We start from the raw sequence: 17,855 nt of genomic DNA on the forward strand, positions 1-17,855 counted from the left end.
GATCGTACGTCAGCAATGCGCACGCGCGTTCATCTCGCTGAAATGACGTCATCGGCAAAGTTTGTCGAGTTGAGCGGGATGGAGTGGAGTGGAGAGGGGAAGAATCGGACAAATGTATGCGACAGCGGAAAAAGAAGGAACGGGATAGGAAGATAAGGATGACGAGGAGGAGGAAGAGAAGGAGGAGAAGAGGGGTGAGGGGTGGCCCGCTCGGATTCGTGCGGACATGTGCGCGGGCGCGCGCGCAAGTGTATGTGGCTCTTTCGGCGCGGTCATCGCGGTGCGGTTGCTCGGTGTGTGCTGGTGCGGACCGTGGAGCAGCCAGCGGTGGTCAGAGTGTGTCAGTCGGTTGGCAAGTCTCGCAGTGTTTCGGGTTATTCGTGTATGACTCAGCAACGAGTGAGCCGATAGCGCGAGCGAATCCGCTGTGGATCTTACGAGGGTGAAGTGGTGGTTGGTGTGTTAGCGGCGGTGGTGGTGGTGCTGTTGCTGCTCTTTATCGTCAGCGGATCCGAGTCGTCTGCTGATCTGGCGCGCTAACTGGTCCATGTGCTCCTCTGCCTAAAATGCTTATCAAAGAATTGTAAGTGATAAGCGCGAGATGGGTATGGGGGCGCAGCGGGGCGTAGGGAAAGAGGTTGTCAGGTGTGCGCGCCACATATACGAATTTTCGTTTATCGTATTTTGCCGAGGCGACTTAGCCTAACTTCAAAATCGTTCGATGGATTGGCGATTATTACTAATCTTTAACGGCGTCTGACAACTGGAGGGGGACGAAGGAAGAGACGGTGGGGAGGGATGGTGACCCTCTCATCCCTTACCGCCTGATTCCGGAGGTCTGTTCGTTTCAGTTGCACCTTTCTGCACCTTGTTCCTATTGTTCCTCTCTTTCTTTCTCTTCAGAGTCTGTGAATCTGTTTCCTTTTAAAGACAAAAAGTATGTGCAGGAAAGGCACATCTGAAACTTTTCAGCAGGCCTCGGGTTTTTTTGTGAGTTTTCTTGGATCACCGAGTACAATTGCGGATTGACATACAGTCAATTTCAAATTTTACAGTAAATTACAGTAAATTTCAAATTTTATCGATTGCTTTCGATTTTTGATTCAATTAAGATCAGTTGAGCGATAGTATATCTTGCGGTAGCAACGCATGCCCCCCGTCCTGTGATGCGGGAAACGTGATTCAAGGCCACGATTGCGTTGCCGTCATCTCCTTCGTCTTTTCTTTTGTTTCTTGTCTGACATAACTTATTACTTGTTTGTTACAGCCGTGTCACTCTGCCCCTTACAGTGGAAGAGGTACGTGTCTGATCTGTCAGAAAGGTCCTGCATCTCATAATGACCCAGTTTAATATAGGCCCAAGATGATTAGATTGCAAAAAAAAAAGGAAAAAACGAATGATTAAAATCAGTTTTTCAACATTACTATGCAATTCGAAAATTTGCCAATCATCTAATTGTTGTTTGCATGATTCTTATAATATGGTTGAGTTCTTACATAGAATTATTTTGCACAAATCATGATGCAAATTATAATTTGAAGCTTTTATTGTCATATAATCACATTTTATTATTATATGTTATGTAAATTATGCTTCTACATCTCTATCCATTATTTATTCATGTTAGATAATAAAATAATATCCACAAGGAAAAGATATTTCCATATAGTTCAATTTTTTGTTAAATGCAAATTTGATTCTTTAGATAGATATGAATATAAATTATTTCTTTTTGTGATTTAAATTACTGAATCATAGTAATAAGTAAATGTAAAAGAAAGGCATGAATATGTATATGTATCTTTCAAAAATGAGTTCATTTATATATCTACCTGCCTGCAGACAGATTATGCAATTGTATATCTTTATATCTTTATATCTGTCTCTTTGAAAACTTTGTACCTAAGATTCATGAGTTGTTTTTCTATTACCAGTATCAAGTAGCTCAACTGTACTCTGTAGCAGAGGCTAGTAAAAATAACACAGGTGGTGGAGAAGGCATTGAAGTGTTGAAGAATGAGCCATTCACAGATTACCCGCTACTCGGTGGAAAGTACTCGTCAGGCCAATACACATATAAGATTTATCACTTAGCTAGCAAAGTGCCTGCTTTCATTCGCATTTTATTACCAAAGAACTCGCTAGAGATCCATGAAGAGGCTTGGAATGCTTATCCCTATTGTAAAACTGTCATAACTGTAAGTGTGTTGATATATATATATGTATATATATATATATATATATATATATATATATATATATATATTCACACATTATTATTTATAAGAGATTAAATATACATACATTCGTAAACATTACTCTAATTTTTTTAGAATCCAGGATATATGAAGGATAATTTTCTGATCATGATAGAATCCTTTCATATTGGCGACGTTGGCAATCAACATAATGTAAGTACACATGGGTTTTGCTAAATATTATTTCTAGTTGTTTGCATTATGTCTTTTGTCACAAATAGGTTCATGAATTGTCGCCCGATAAACTCAAGATTAGAGAGGTAGTACATATAGATATTGCAAATGATCCGATCGCCAGTGCCGATTATAAGGAGGATGAGGATCCAACCAAATTCAAGTCCCAGAAGACAGGACGAGGCCCTCTCATAGGAAAGGATTGGAAGCATAATATTCAGCCTGTGATGACATGCTACAAGCTAGTTACTTGTGAATTCAAATGGTTTGGTCTGCAGACCCGTGTTGAAGGGTTCATTCAAAAAGCAGAACGGCGCCTGTTCACCAATTTTCATAGGCAAGTGTTCTGCTGGATGGATCGCTGGCATGGTTTAACTATGGAGGATATTAGAGCTATTGAAGACAATACAAAAGAAGAATTAGACAGGGTAAGGAATCTTTCCTTCTTTTTCAATCGATCTTTTGCTTATAATTTATTCAATGATCTTACTCTACACACAAATTCTCGAATTATCAAGTTAGAAACTGTATTAGAAACTTCTCATTATATCCTGAAACATTCTTTATATGTTTATTTGCAGCAAAGACATCAAGGAGAAGTGCGGGGTATGCGCGCTGATGATTGAGACTATGATAGCTTCTGTTATGAATGGTTAAATCAATTCCCGTATACATGTCAACACAAATACATACTCATACAGATGTACACCCTGTTACGCTCTGTCGTAGACGAGTCCACAGGATTCTGACAATTTCCAGAGTTTATGTGTCTAGATTCAGTGTCTATTACAGAAAAAATTACTTACAATTTTAATTTATTTTACATTTACAAGCATTTTAGATAAATGTATCTATAATTATTATTATTATTCTTATTATTTTTATTATTATTATTATTAATATTATTATGTATCTATTATTATGAAAGAAAAAAAAATGAAAAGAATCAGATTATCTGGTTCTCATTTACTGCATAATTATAAAGAAGGAAAATTTGGTTTCATAAAAACCATTATAGATAAAAAGTTACAATTACTTAAAAGCAGTTAGTAGTTCGATAATAATAGATATTAAAGTTCATTAACAAATGAAAAAAGATGTTTGTTGCAAAGTACATAAAAATAACAAAGAAAATATGTGATTTAACTTTGCAAGTTTGATCGTAGTTAAATAGTTAAAAAAAATCCACTGTTTAATATATATATAAATATATATATATATATATATTAATGTACAATTGAAAAAATCTAAATGTTACATATTAATGATTCATATTTCGAACTATTATTATTTCAGACAGAAATATAATCGTGTATTTTCGGAGGAGATTTCGAGAGTATTTTATCAAACTTGCGAAAGTATATGTGCGATCAGGAAATTGATTCACATACGAACATGTTTCAAGAATTTTAAATGTGCTCCTACAAAGGAATTCTTGATCTGTGAAATCTTTGATCACACGAAATACAATACTACACTAATATCAATTTATATAACTGTTCTGTTTTTCCACGTTCGTTCTCGACTAGCGCGAGAAATGTATCTATCTTCTAAAAAGTTAGAACCAAACTGATGGATTTTTTAAGTATACTGCGATTCTAACGGTAATATTAATATTACATCCTAAATTGTTTAATGTGAATGGAAAAAAGGTGATGTATTCTATGTAAAATGCTCACACCAGATATACATATACACACATATTTAGAAAAGCAGTTTTAGGCTATTTCAATATTGGTGACAGCAGGTGAACAGCATGAAAGGATGCGTTATTGTATATAAAAAGAAAGAAAAAAACATGGAAATTCAAACACATATGTAATGTTTCTTTGTATTCCAATGGATCTCTGAGTACAACCGATAAAGTATTCTGGAACGCTGCTCATAAACCCATTACAAGCGACATAATTATGCTTAGATTCGCAATAATTCTTTTCCTTAATATATTGAGGGAAGATACGAATAATAAGTGTTTATGTAATGGCTTGTTTCTGTCGAAATGAGAACAGAGTTGCTAAATATTTTGAAACTTGTGTGTCTTTTGGAAATAATGGGAGATGTCTTTTAATGGGTTGAATAAATATGCAATCGCAGCGTTCTCACATAGCAATAGGATCTCTAATTAAAAATGTGATTAAAGATTAAAAACAGTATATAAAAACAAAATATATAATTTAACTGTCATTTGCACAAAATAAATGTATTCTCTGTATTATGTTGGAAGGCAAATAGATAAGACATAGCTATATCTTCGTTCACTTACAAACAATGGTAGTTACAATGATATGCACATAATAGATATTTGTATTCGATATATTAGATATACACGTGAGAAAGAAAAAGAAAACTGAACATATAAATTTATTCACTATTTCCTTGACAAGAAAGAATAGATCAGTTGTTTAAACATACTTGTAACTTTAACGAATTTTTATTCCATGACTGCGTCACCCATTTCGATGGATAAGATTTTCACATTTATGCGCGGGCTTACACTATTGCGACTGCTAATCCTACACGATTACAGTTACTTAAATAGATAGATTCTAGCTGCTCCTAAGATGTATGACAGGCATAATAGAGAAAAGTCATGGAGAAAAAATTTCCATATCGCTGCCAAAGGGCTAAAAATGTGTATGTGTATATATGTATATATGCACACATGTATATGATGCGTTTCTTTTTTTTGCACACATACGTATATGTGTATGTGTGTGTGTGCGCGCATATGTGCGTATGTCTCTTGATCCAATCACTATATTTAGTCAAGAGTTAATAAAATTATAAGGCATAGCATATGCAATTTATTTCAATATTTTCTTTCTTCATATATAAAAATATATATATAAAATTGAATATATATACAATTTAATATCAATACAATACATTTAAAATATATTTTGATTTGAATATACAAAAGCAAAAAAAATAACAAGGAATATTATCTTACGTGTATGTATAGTGCGATCTCAATTCAGAGACCATACTCTTTGATAAGATTTCCGGCGATCACGAGCCTCTGGATCTCTGATGTGCCCTCGTAGATCTCCGTGATACGTGCGTCCCTATAATGACGTTCCGCCGGCATGTCCGACACGTATCCCATCCCTCCCAAAATCTGTATGCATTGATGAGCACAGAATGTGGCGGTTTCTGATGCAGAGAGTTTTGCCATAGCGGCTTCCTAACGAATGAGAAATTATGGATATGGATGTGCAAAAAAAAAAAAAATGTAAGAATAAATTATTATCATTTTGCCATTAAGGAGAATACAAGAATAATTTTATGAATTAAATAAAAAATACAAAGCTTCATGTTCAATGAAATAAATAAATATTAAAATAAAAATAAATATTATATTATATGTGCGATAAGAACATCACATTTAATAAGATAAATTATTAAATTTAATGAATATTTAATTATTTTAAACGCACCTTTGTATATGACTTGCCGTTATCCTTGAGTTGTGCCGCTCGCCACGTCAACAATCTCGAACTTTCCAGTTTCAGAGCCATATCGGCAATTTTTTGCTGAATCGCCTGTAATTTTATGATAGATTGACCAAAGGCTTGGCGTTTTGCTGCGTAATCTATCGCGCAATCCAAGGATGCCTGAGCTATACCCAATGCTTGTCCGGCGATTCCTATTCTGCCACTGTCTGCAGAAAAGAGGACACTACATTAGAATAATTATCTCAAAATTCGTGTGCACGATTATTCGCGTACCTAGAGTCATCATCGCAATTTTAAAGCCCATTCCTGGTTCGCCTAGGACGTTATCTTTTGACACTTGACAGTCTTCAAAGATTAAGGAACAAGTACTGCTTCCTCGTATACCCAATTTATCCTCCTTCTTGCCTAAACTTAGACCGGTTGTCGGATTATCAACTATGAAAGCACTTATACCTTTGTGTTTCTTAGACTTGTCGGTCGTCGCGAAGAGAACTATTGCCTTGGCTTCGTATGCATTAGTTATCCATGATTTGGTGCCATTAATTGTATAAGCGTTTCCGTCTGCCTTGGCAATAGTAGATGCTGCACCAGCATCAGATCCATTGCCTGGTTCGCTCAGCGCAAAGCAACCAATCTTTTCTCCAGTCACAAAAGGAGTAATATACTTTTTTTTCTGCTTATCAGTCCCAAAATAATCTATAGGGCCCAAATAGAGAGAATTGTGTGCGCTCATGATAACTCCAGCAGTTGCGCAACCTCTTGAAATTTCCTCCATGGCTATAGCATAGGCCAGGGCATCTAGTCCTGTGCCACCTAATGCTTCGGGAACACACAAACCCATAAGACCTAATTCACCCATTTTCTTGATCTGTTCCTTTGGAAAGAGATGTTTCTTATCAATCTCTGCTGCAATGGGTTTCAATTCATTTTCGGCAAAGTCTCTGCAATTATAACATTTTCATGACAAAGATATTTTATATATCTATATCGTACAGGACATCTCTATCCATAACATATAAATTTAATTCATCTCTATGTAAAAAATCTTGTACAAATTACAAAATATACCTGCATGTTTTATATAACATCTGATGCGTATCTGGCAACATAGAAAGTGAGGCAATATGACGGCTGGCAGTTCTGGACATATTATTGAAATTTGCTGCAAATGATTATTAAAATAATAATAATATATATAACCCATATATATATATATTTTCTTTTTCTGAAAATATTTATAAATAATATTAAAAAAAATGTATGATTTGTGTACTTACCAAGTAATCTCGAGCACAATGCCATTGTTATTTGTATTGACATTAAACTTGTAGAAGAGTTGTAGAACTTGTTGTTTTATGAAGCGCGTATACAACAAATTAAAACAAACTTTGAAGCTTTGATTAGAACATGACTCCATATATATTCATTACATACATATATACATACCGTAAGTCAAATTTTAGCTATACAAGGAATACATTAAAAAAAGTTATAAGAAAATATTTTTTTTACGATATAAAATACGAAAAATACATATAACAATTAAGAGTCGGCAAGAATGATGACTGGCAAACTTCGAAACTCCGAACTGTATGTCTATATATATTATACCATATGTCTTTGATATCACCGGCCGGTAAAGTTGACGTGAAAAGAAGTAACCACGTGTACATCGAGATTAAAGAGAATTCGAGATTATGAATGAATCGCGATATATCAGCGATTGTGTTATATCAGATTTAAAATCATAAACAGCCAGACATACAGTAATGCACCAAGAGCATCTTATTTGATTCTATATATATCTATCAATCTTTTTAATTATTAAAAAAATACTTTGATAAAAAATAAATAAATAACATAATAGTCATCTGAATTGCAAGTACAAAAGTTTAGCTCTGTAAAAATTGAACATTTTAAAACTGCATTTCTATATTAAATTTTTATCATCCAGCACGTATATGATTGAAGTATACGTTTGACATATGTATTGCGTAAAAAATTGCGAGCTTTTCGGTGAGGTTAAGTATATCTCGCTTATCAAAAGAAAAAGTGGATTGGAGGAAGAGAACAGGAAGGAGGGAGAGAGAGAGAGAGAGAGAGAGAGAGACTCGATAAAAAATTTCGGAGAGAAGCAGTCTCGGATTTCCCGCGTCCATGCGCGCATCCGACGATCAATATATCGCGGCAGGTATAAGCGCGCGCACACACGGTCCTGGTTCGATAGCGACTAATACATTCGTCTCCATTCTTCGGTCCTGAATTTTTGCTGCCCGCTTCGAGAGGAACACACAATTGCTTTTATTTCGCACTCAAACGCGAAGATCCATCGAATCATCATGTCGAGCAGCAAGTGTATCAAGCAACCGCGAAAGACGTACATCAAGGAGCAGCACGAGATGACGCACTCCGAAAAGCTGAGACTGATCGACGATGAGCTTAATTCGTTTTACAAGTAACGAGCTACTCTTTCAGCATTTTCTTGGAGTTATTTAGGATCGTCGTGTCATAAATCACCACGTTGCGAAAGTTATTTTTATTTTATTCCTGCAAAGAAAAATTGGAAAAATTAATAAAAAATTCTTACGCGATAGTTCTATAATCGTAAATTTATATCAAGCGAGATCCAAGAGTGATAATTTAAGACGCTTTCCTACGATTAGGTCATCTTTTTTTTTCAGAAACAAAAATCTTGTCCTTTCTATTAGAAAAAAAAATTATTATGATAATTTTTCGCTATTATATATGTAGCTGTTGTTAAACATAAAACTTCCTTACAGATACTGTCAGCAGGCGGGCTTCACCGAGGAGGAAATGGATATTATTTGCCAGCCACTCGTAGCGGCGATGCGTCGCTCGTGGTTGCAACTCGTCTTCCGTGGCACCCTGGTGCTCATAGTGCTCGGCACTCTGGCATGTCTCGCGGCGCAGCTCGACTTCGTCGGTACCCATTTCACCGCCCTCAGTCGTCTGCTGCTAATCAAGGTGTTGCCGATCTGGAACTGGCAGCCGCTCTATTATGAGAATTGCATGATCAACAATCCCTTCTATAATGATTATACTATCACGGAGGAGGACTGCGTGGTGCGCTTTGTATTTTTAGGATCTAAGATCATAGCTATTGTTCAGAGAAAAAAAAATTATCAGAACACTTTTTTAGACTTGCGAGGCGCTGGAGACGATCGATCGTTTGTCGGATGTGCGATATCGTAATCTGGTCGATAATTATCTGAGCCGCGATGCACCCGCTATCATCACCGACGCAATGGACTCATGGGCGGTGATGAATACCGATTATTTTTGGTTCGACAACATCACCCATGTAAGTAACAGCTTTGTCGTCTTATCTTTTCTCGATTTGTTTTCGCAAAAATGAGCTATGGAAGAAAACAAAATCGATTATTTTTTTATGTAAACAGCTCTATTTGGAGAACGAACGGCTGATGGAGACGGTACCCTGCGCCCTGACCTCCAATCTGCGTACCGGCTCGTCCGATCTCGCGGCCTTTCTACGCCGCGTGCACGCGCCTGAGGTGGCCAAGTGGTTTGTCCACTGGCAGAACTGCGACATCAATGCTGTAAAAGTGCTCAGAAAGTACTACCAGCGGCCGTACTTCCTTTCCAGCACGGTTTCGCCGGCGCATTTCAACTGGGTACTCATGTCCTCGGATTACAACAGCCCGAGCTATAAGAAGGTCGAACTCGACTCCGGTTTGATCGCGCTCGCGCAGCTTCGCGGCGCGACTCAGCTGCGGCTCACTCCCATTAATCCCTGCAACAGCTCCTGCCCGGAGCTAATCGCTGATTTGCATCAGGGCGAGATGCGTAAGTGCTGCGCCACTCAAATCGGATTAAAGTACGGAACACCTTTAATATAATAAATTGGTAACTGGCCAACGTTCTGAAAGAAGCACACACTTTCAAGTTTTTATATACATGAGTTATATAATTATTGAAGTAAGTTTTATATAATTAGAAATGATTATACTTGCGTTGAAATTTGATTTGCTGGTTAAAAGGTGTTTCGTATTTCCGGCTAAAGCGTGGATAAACAGGAGATTGAGATAATGAATCGAATTTCTCCAATATATATTTCACACGATTTCAATTTAAATTATCGTCATAAAATTTCGGTATTGTCTGCGATATTGTCAACCACTCGCTGCGAGGAATCGAGAGATTTTCGAATAAATCGTATTCTGTCGCGGGGAGGTGTGTATATTATACAACTTCTATTTCGCAATGAAGAAGTTTACAATAGCCAAGTACTTTCAATTCTACTTTAATATTTCTCTTTAAAATCGAATGAAGTATTTCTTGATTTATAGAGGACTCATTCCAAAATTGAGCGTGATAGAATCAGCGAATTTTTTCCTTTTGAAATTGATGTTTTTACTTATCGAACTTATTGTTATGTGTTTCATACGTTTTGAATATTGATAACGACATTATTAGCGATGTGTTTCCTTGTTGATAATTTATTTCTTATATTGTCGCAGTTGTTTTCACGAACTTAATGTGGACGCTCGAGTACGCGCCGATGCGCGGCCTGGATAACATTGCCATATTGACGGAAACCGTCTGGGAGGAAGACACGTAGATTACATCGTCGAACATGGTCTCGAAAAAGAAATATTCTTAGTCCTTCAATACTCTCCGACAGTTATCGATCGATATTGTATACTCGTTCCTCATTATGATGACGCGCTAAATAAAGATTGAGCACATCCCTGTTTTCTTCGGATCGATCGATTATTTTCCCGTCCTCTCGCTATATTTCAAGCTTACAACGATTATTTACAACAGTGGAAAAATCGTAAGCGTAGTACAACTCTTAGGAGAAATCGAAAAAGAACAAAAAACGAATCGATTTAATGCTATGTAGAACGAGTAAAATTATCGCCATCAGTTCATACAACGAGGTATACCAGAAGTAACAACAAACAAGATTCGTTTTTTATTAATTAATCGTTTATAATAACATTGTGTGTGTTTTTGTGGGCTTTCTTTTCTTTAAATCTCCCTTTCCTCTTACATGTATTTAGCAGCTTTTTGTCTTCCTGTTTCTTATTTCTCACTTCGACCTAGCAAGGAATGAGATTCGTTACACGCACCGATTGATAGAAAAAAACAAAGCGCAAGATTATTGAATGACAAACATAGCTAGCGTTTCTCTATCTCTCTCTCTCTCTCTCTCTTTCTCTTTCTCTTGGCATGCATAAGAGACGATATAATATTTTCTTTTTTTTCCCTTTCCGTTTATATTAAAACATCATACGTGTACACAGTCGATTTGCGCTATCTTCTGCACCTCTTCATATGTTTTTTAATATCTTGAGAAAGAATGATAAAAATTAGCGACTAATTAATAACCGTTCGGATAGCTTCTCTAATCTTTCCTTCTTATATCGTCTACCTATCGGTCAGTTTGATTCGTTTTATCGCGCGCTCTCTCCCTCTGTCAGTGGAGTCTTTCTACGACAAACAAAGGTCCCAGGACAAAGTGTCGTCGATCTCGTTAAATCGCCTCGGCGTCCGTTTAAGATTAATATCTAGAGAGTTTAGAAATTCCTCAATTTCAATCGACAGAGATCTTTTCGAATCCAAAATATATTAAATATCTCGGAAAGTAAGATTCAAACATAATCATTGAATGTTTACTTCCAGCGCAGAAATTGTACAATTTTTCAAGAATAAACAGTCACATTTCTTTTTTATTTGTGAAATGCTTTACTATCGAAAACCGCTCTCGTGATAGCAAGATTCTCAAACGGACTCCACGAGATTTCTATTGACGCGTATCGGCCCGGGATGCATGTACGTGTATATCTGTGTGTGTGTATATATATGTGGGAAGAAGGGGGCGGAGGGGGATGGGCATTACATTCTATTCTATTCGACACCTAGTAGGTGAAATTAACCCAGTGCCTTACGCCTAAAAGTATCTACCGAAAGAAACGTCCGGAGAAAAGTAGGATTCATTGGGTGCATCTGCGTTCCTTTCAGTTTTGAAAATTCGCTCGCTCGCTCGCTGGGTCGACGATTTTCTTCCCGACGTCGATTGTCGCGATATCAAAAGAGCTACACGGATCGTTCATCATTCAGTAGCTTCTAAGTCGATAATGATGAGAATATACAGTGAGATAGGCGTGAGTCTTAATATAAACGCGATCTCGAGGAATCCACCTCTATACAGTCCTATATGGTCGGTTAACGCTGATGATTCGTCATTGTGAAAATGATCTTAAATCAGACAAAAAAATTACTCGTTATTTTCTTTTCTGAGCCAGAATTGTGAACTGTTTAAATTAATTACATATTAAATATAGCGCAAATGTAATAAAAATGAAGACTCTTAATAATGCAGGAATTTCACAGTTTTTGCAGTTAAAATGCAAATTCCATATTTCATAGATTGCGTCGTGACGACATATAAAGAAAGAAAAATCAACTATCCGGCGCGATTGCAGATACAAGATAAAATAATTTTCCGCCACCGAGATATGATTTATTGTAATCCAATGATCGCGAGACATTATAACGCAATGACGGATCAGGAGCTTTGACGAGTTTTACCATCACGTAATCCTATCTGCGGAAAGATCGTCGCATTTCGCTATTTTATTGTTCTCCTTTATAGATCGCTAGCACTTGGTCTGAATTAAGGGACAAAGATCGCGGATAATCCGTTTGAACGCGAGATATACAACCAAGATTGTTCACGCGAAAGTCGTATATAGGGGGATGCGTTTTAAATGCTCTAAAAGTCTGACGAATGATAAGTAAAAATGCTTACTCTTCTCTCTTTCTCTTTCTCTCTTCAACTTTGTACCGTAAGTAAAAGCACTAATGCGCTCCGCATAAGTCTCTGTTTCTTTTTTCCTTCTCTCTCACAATTTTTTTCTTTCTCCTTTAAAGATTCGCTCTCTCTCTCTTCTTGGAACTCCGCTCAACATCTCGTGTCGCTCGCATATATATATATATATATATTTCTTGCTCTCATTTTCTTTTCCTTCTTTTATGCCTATAATCAATTTTTTAAAGTTCATAACAAACGTGTATACTTTCTCGCTCGCGTGAAACTATGCACGACTATGTACTATAGATACGAAAACGCAGGAGACAACCGAAAAAACATATAACGATCGCGATATACACAAGAGATACAAACACTCGTTCTATTAGTGTTTTTGGTATTCGTTATTACATTCGCAGAAAGAGGGGAGAAAGGGGCGCATTGGAAACTTCGATATCAGTCTTTTTTTTCACATCGCCTGAATCAAGATTACGATTTCGGATATGAATAACGGTGTTGTTGTAATAGTTAAGAGCGTGTAGAGGAAGAAAATAATGAATGTAAAGTCGCTGAAAGCTCAGAAGCTGGTGTGCATGAAGAGACGTATTCCACAAACCCAAAGGACTTTTCAATTCTGTCAACCACCCATATCCAGTCGTGTAGTTCCATAAATGAACATCAATATTTTCCTTCTTCTTGCAAGTGCAAATTTATGTACAATTATTTAATCGAAAAATATACAACGAGAAGCAAAAATAATTTAGCAAGCGTTCACGAAGATTCATTATATAATAGTTGACATCGTCGCAGATTCATCTCGCATTTAAGATAAAATCTCACATGATCGTCCGACGCTACACCACTGGATCTGATCAATTAATCGAGCTCGTTGAACTCATTTAAGTACCGCCGTCTTACCAAATCATATGGCAAATTTGAACGTAAAACGAAAAAAGTAAAAAAAAAAAGAAGAAATCTCAAGATTTGTCATGATATACGTCTGATTCGGACAGACTCGCTCAATGCAAGTGTGATCAATTAAGATTGCCTGATGAGGAAAGCACTGTGTCAGGGAGATACCATTTGTCTCTTTCAATTAATCTTTCCACATATACATATGTATATCTCAATATATAGCATCTCTCCGATCATCTTCGTTATTCCGAGGTTTTTTCATAAATTTTTTCTTTTTACATATAAAAATCTGTCTCATCAATACGATGACAAATTAAAATCATAAAATAGCTAACGTGGACAGGCTCATTATACACTAAAAAAAATTAGCTATTTAATTAATTTTTATTGAGACAATAAATTTAGACTTTCTGATGTGAGAGACTTTGCTTTGGTCCATAATGACGTATACATGATGTTCCTATTATACATCGTTTTTTTTTAACATCATTTTGCATTTTTTTTTTTTTAATCGCAGCATTAATCTTCTCAATTTCGCTTTCGAATATTTAACATTCTAAACTCTAACAAAGTGTAATGGCAACATTATTATGAGATTACATATTTTTCTTTTTCCTCCCCTTAAAAAAAAATCATATTATAATTGATGTGTTCTAAGAGATAAAAGGATTAAATTGCCATCTTGAATTAGAAATTGTTTCATTTTTGACAGAAATGATTATCTCCCTCTACGCAGTGCTTTTTTCTTTTAAAAATTTCGAGCTTGTCTCGCTATATATATATATTCACTGTCGCCGAAAAAATATGCATGAAGAACGTGTACAAAGATAGATGCGAGTAATAACAATTAAATACAAGATTGCATTGAAGAGTGTGACAATCTTTTTTATGTGATGATGATAAAGATGATGATGATGAATGACTAGACAGTGAATCCAGAAAAAATTCGTCGCTCTTTCCCCGCCATATTTTTTTCCTCATTAAAGATATCTTGGCGAAAGAAAACAATCAAAGGTAAAGATACTTTGTACAAAATACGATACAAGTAGCGATGTAACAACATTTTGCAATAGTTAAATATAATATATATATATATGTGTGTGTGTGTGTGTGTGTGTGTGTGTGTGTGTGTGTGTGTGTGTGTGTGTGTGTGTAAATATATGTATGTATGTGTATGTGTGTGTGTATGTGTATGTATATATATATATATATATATATATATGTATGTATGTATGTATGTATGTATGTATGTATGTATGTATGTATGTATGTATATCTGTATATGCATATGTATATCCCATTATTATTTAATACTTGCGTACACTATGATCTCTCATTCCACTTCGCCTGTCTCACTCATACGCACACATCCACACAGTTATGATATATAGTCATCATTCGATACGCGGCCGATTCGCGTACCTGGATCGAATGATCGAGTAGTGTTTCACATTAGCGTTTCATTGGTGTCCGTCATCGCTTGATTTCATGTCCGATTTTTGTGCGCCGTTTACGACGGCCAGACGATAAACAATCCCATCATCATTGTGTTCAATCTTTGAACACAACAAATCAATTTGCTCGATTCTTTCGATCGAACAAGCAATCTTAAACCCGAGATTCATCCGAAAATACAAAGAACCGAGATCTCTCTCTCTCTCTCTCTCTCTCTCTCTCTCTCTCTCTCTCTCGCGGTCCAAATGCGACGATTCTACGCGCGCGGATCCATCCAAAGGGATGCTAAAGTAGAAGCAGAGGAGGAGAATATAAGAAGGTGGACGTACGCAAAGAGTATGAGGTACGCAAAGAGAGGGAAAGGAGCTTTTCCAGTCTCATACACACACACACACACACACATGGGAACAAGAGAAAATTCTCAAGACGAAAAATCGTCATCATTTATTTGTGTATGCGCCGCCACGGCTCTCCATATAGCGCTTGATTTCCACGAGGAAAGGAAAAAATAGCTAGAGAATTATCGATTAGAGATATGATTATTGGTTGCTGCTGGGTGAGATAGTTCTCCAAGGCACACCCATGTTGTTGTCGCATCCTTATTCCTATACGACGATATGGTTATCCCTCTCTAGGTCGGCCTCTTTTTTCCTTTCGCGACGAAAAATTCGGTTTTCGATTTCTCTGGTTTCGTTACGCTAGTGCGCACTTTCTGCCTTTTTTTTTAATACGCGCGATTTCTTTTCTCACATTCGATATAATCGCGGCGAACGTTTTGTTTGCTCTGATAACCGAATGGCAGTTCCGAATAATGCGAGGTTCGAAGAGGACGAAGAGAGATTGGAAGAAATAGTCGCATGGATACGCGATTTATAAGACACGACGCTGATAGTTGAATGTGGAATTCCATGTTTCTGGCATTGATTATCTCGTTTATGTTGGGAGATTCTTGGTGGACGAACAATCGGCAAATATCTTTTTTTTTTTTAATAGATCATGCAACACCGATCGAGGATCCTACCGTCACTCGAAGAAGAAGAAAATTTTGGAGAAGGAATATTAAGAAGAAGTTTGATGAATCTCATACGTATCTCTTGTTTCTTCTCGATGAAATCGTTAATGTCGATTCTCGGCGTGAACCTACCATATCTTTTTTTTCATCCCGAACGGTCTCCACCGAATGTTCTTTCTCTCTTCCAAGGTTCGTCCTCAATTATATTTGTCCAGCATTTCTTTCTTTTATTATAATACAATTTACGCACAATTAACGGTTATTAATAGCGGATAACAACAGCAGCAGCAGCGATGGCGGCGCAGATTCTTCGCCTCTTCTTCGCCATCTTGTATTCAGCAACAACATGTCCGGCATATTCATTATTATATATTTCTTTTACCGTGAAACAACATTCGTCGTAATACTGATTTTATGCACAACTTGTCAAAAGATCGACAACTTGCGTACGTCTCAAATGTGGACGTCGAGTGCAAAAAGAAAGAAACGAAAGCATTCGCGATAACGCGTCGTCATCATCATCATAATTATCGTCATCGCGCCATCAACGATCGCTCCTTCTCACTTGCCCAATCCAAACTTCATAAAGATCAGCTCTTTACCCTTGGATAGTATGTCGCCACCTGCACTCGCGCCTGCCATCTCGGTGAACTTTTGCATCAAGTTCGGCCCGGTGCTCTGTTGTTGTGGCTGTTGTTGCTGCTGATTCTGCTGCGTGTTAGGTTGCGTCTTGGACTGTGCCGTCGGCAGCACTGCCGGTATTCCTCTCATGGGCTTGCTGGTGCTCTGAGGAGGCTGCATTCCAGGTCCGCCCTGTTGATTCTGTTGCGAAAATGGCTGGCCTGGTTGCTGCTGCTGCTGTGGCTGTTGGAATTGTTGCGGTTGCTGTTGGTATCCTAGATTTGGTTGTTGCTGCTGATACGGCTGATTTGGCTGCTGCTGCTGTTGCTGATACGGTTGATTTGGCTGGTTCTGATAGTCTTGCTGTTGTTGTTGAAGGTGTTGGCCTTGCACACCCGGCATGTTACTACCAGCGACTCGATTGACCACGCCGCCCCTCCCCTTCCCCTAAGAACAAAAAAACGTGAATAAACAATTTTTTCTTAGACATGAAAATTTTCTTGTTTTTTTTTCATCTCTTTGCTGAGTTCATCCAATCGCTAGAATGTTAATTCTGTAAATCATGTCTATCTTTTTGGCTAGAGATTCTCTAATCTCTATTTTCTTCCTATTTCTATTGCGTTCTACCAGTTGCTTCCGCGTGTTACTTGTACGCGAGAAGAGGCTTTTCTATCATTTTAAAAATTCTACGATTCACGCTAATAATAATGTAAATTGCCTGCAATTCGAAAAAGAAATGCAATGATCTTTATTCTATACATTATAGTTTAAAATAGTTGATGGTAAAAATAAATAACGAGAGTTGTTGATAGACGAGGCGTATGTATAGTCCGAAGAAAATAAAATAAGGAAAGACGGAAATATTATATAAAAATGTTTGTGTCATATTTCTAATTCATCATAAATTTTGTAGAATATGTATCAGTGTGGGATATTTTCACGTTATAGCAGTCTATCGAAGCAAAATATACATTTTCTATTGCAACGATTTTAATGAATATCACAAAAGGCCAAGTAAGATGATAGTACAACATGCTATATAATATAAAGCGCTTATACGACATATATGTTGACACATAGTTCATATGCCACGCAATAAAGCGCAATTCACATTTGCAAAATTTCAAAAAGACACATATGACTAAGCAAAATGCAAAAATATTAGACC

General features: G+C 36.9%; 4 protein-coding genes across 19 annotated transcripts in view; 2 read left to right on the top strand and 2 right to left on the bottom strand.

Moving 5' to 3' along the window:
* Positions 1-226: 226 nt before the first annotated feature.
* On the top strand, positions 227-3,247 carry LOC126851333 (phosphatidylinositol transfer protein alpha isoform). The gene is made up of 6 exons (XM_050595192.1): positions 227-583; positions 1,268-1,298; positions 1,936-2,199; positions 2,335-2,412; positions 2,481-2,861; positions 3,015-3,247. The coding sequence occupies exons 1-6, from the start codon at positions 567-569 to the stop codon at positions 3,057-3,059; spliced, it is 816 nt and encodes a 271-aa protein (XP_050451149.1). The 5' UTR covers positions 227-566; the 3' UTR covers positions 3,060-3,247.
* Positions 3,248-5,205: 1,958 nt separating this feature from the next.
* On the bottom strand, positions 5,206-7,409 carry LOC126851326 (short-chain specific acyl-CoA dehydrogenase, mitochondrial). Of its 2 annotated transcripts, none has more exons than XM_050595185.1 (5): positions 7,166-7,409; positions 6,957-7,028; positions 6,162-6,829; positions 5,871-6,094; positions 5,206-5,617 (listed from the first exon to the last, which is right to left on the bottom strand). In XM_050595185.1, exons 2-5 carry the CDS (start codon positions 6,995-6,997, stop codon positions 5,408-5,410), a joined length of 1,143 nt encoding a protein of 380 aa, XP_050451142.1. In that variant the 5' UTR covers positions 6,998-7,028; positions 7,166-7,409; the 3' UTR covers positions 5,206-5,407. The 2 variants fall into 2 exon arrangements, with proteins under 2 accessions (XP_050451142.1, XP_050451141.1); XM_050595184.1 differs by having other exon boundaries at positions 6,957-7,050.
* A 228-nt stretch (positions 7,410-7,637) lies between these two features.
* On the top strand, positions 7,638-10,625 carry LOC126851329 (uncharacterized). The gene is made up of 5 exons (XM_050595187.1): positions 7,638-8,343; positions 8,669-8,972; positions 9,049-9,210; positions 9,308-9,713; positions 10,388-10,625. The coding sequence occupies exons 1-5, from the start codon at positions 8,228-8,230 to the stop codon at positions 10,486-10,488; spliced, it is 1,089 nt and encodes a 362-aa protein (XP_050451144.1). The 5' UTR covers positions 7,638-8,227; the 3' UTR covers positions 10,489-10,625.
* Positions 10,626-10,822: 197 nt separating this feature from the next.
* Positions 10,823-17,855, bottom strand: part of LOC126851317 (RIMS-binding protein 2) — a 211,728-nt gene continuing 204,695 nt past the window's right edge. For 12 of the 15 annotated variants that reach the window (XM_050595145.1, XM_050595147.1, XM_050595144.1 and 9 more), the window contains one exon: positions 10,823-17,134. In XM_050595145.1, the coding sequence (XP_050451102.1) occupies positions 16,628-17,134 (507 nt within the window). In that variant the 3' untranslated portion in view covers positions 10,823-16,627. The remainder of the gene's footprint in view (positions 17,135-17,855) is intronic. The other 3 variants (XR_007687656.1, XR_007687657.1, XM_050595156.1) reach the window with 3 other exon arrangements.

The sequence above is a fragment of the Cataglyphis hispanica genome, chromosome 8 (genome assembly GCF_021464435.1).
Source record: "Cataglyphis hispanica isolate Lineage 1 chromosome 8, ULB_Chis1_1.0, whole genome shotgun sequence".
NCBI lineage: Eukaryota > Metazoa > Arthropoda > Insecta > Hymenoptera > Formicidae > Cataglyphis > Cataglyphis hispanica.

Excerpts from the sequence above, each read along its gene's own strand:
- LOC126851333 (XM_050595192.1), top strand. Across the intron at positions 1,299-1,935 it reads TGCCCCTTACAGTGGAAGAG|TATCAAGTAGCTCAACTGTA; the intron begins GTACGTGTCTGA and ends TTCTATTACCAG. Across the intron at positions 2,413-2,480 it reads ACGTTGGCAATCAACATAAT|GTTCATGAATTGTCGCCCGA; the intron begins GTAAGTACACAT and ends TGTCACAAATAG.
- LOC126851326 (XM_050595184.1), bottom strand. The coding sequence starts at position 7,208 with ATGTCAATACAAATAACAATGGCATTGTGCTCGAGATTACTTG. Across the intron at positions 6,095-6,161 it reads AATTGCGATGATGACTCTAG|ACAGTGGCAGAATAGGAATC; the intron begins GTACGCGAATAA and ends TCTTTTCTGCAG. Across the intron at positions 5,618-5,870 it reads ACGGCAAGTCATATACAAAG|GAAGCCGCTATGGCAAAACT; the intron begins GTGCGTTTAAAA and ends CTCATTCGTTAG.
- LOC126851329 (XM_050595187.1), top strand. The coding sequence starts at position 8,228 with ATGTCGAGCAGCAAGTGTATCAAGCAACCGCGAAAGACGTACATCAAG. Across the intron at positions 8,344-8,668 it reads GAGCTTAATTCGTTTTACAA|ATACTGTCAGCAGGCGGGCT; the intron begins GTAACGAGCTAC and ends ACTTCCTTACAG. Across the intron at positions 8,973-9,048 it reads TCACGGAGGAGGACTGCGTG|ACTTGCGAGGCGCTGGAGAC; the intron begins GTGCGCTTTGTA and ends ACACTTTTTTAG.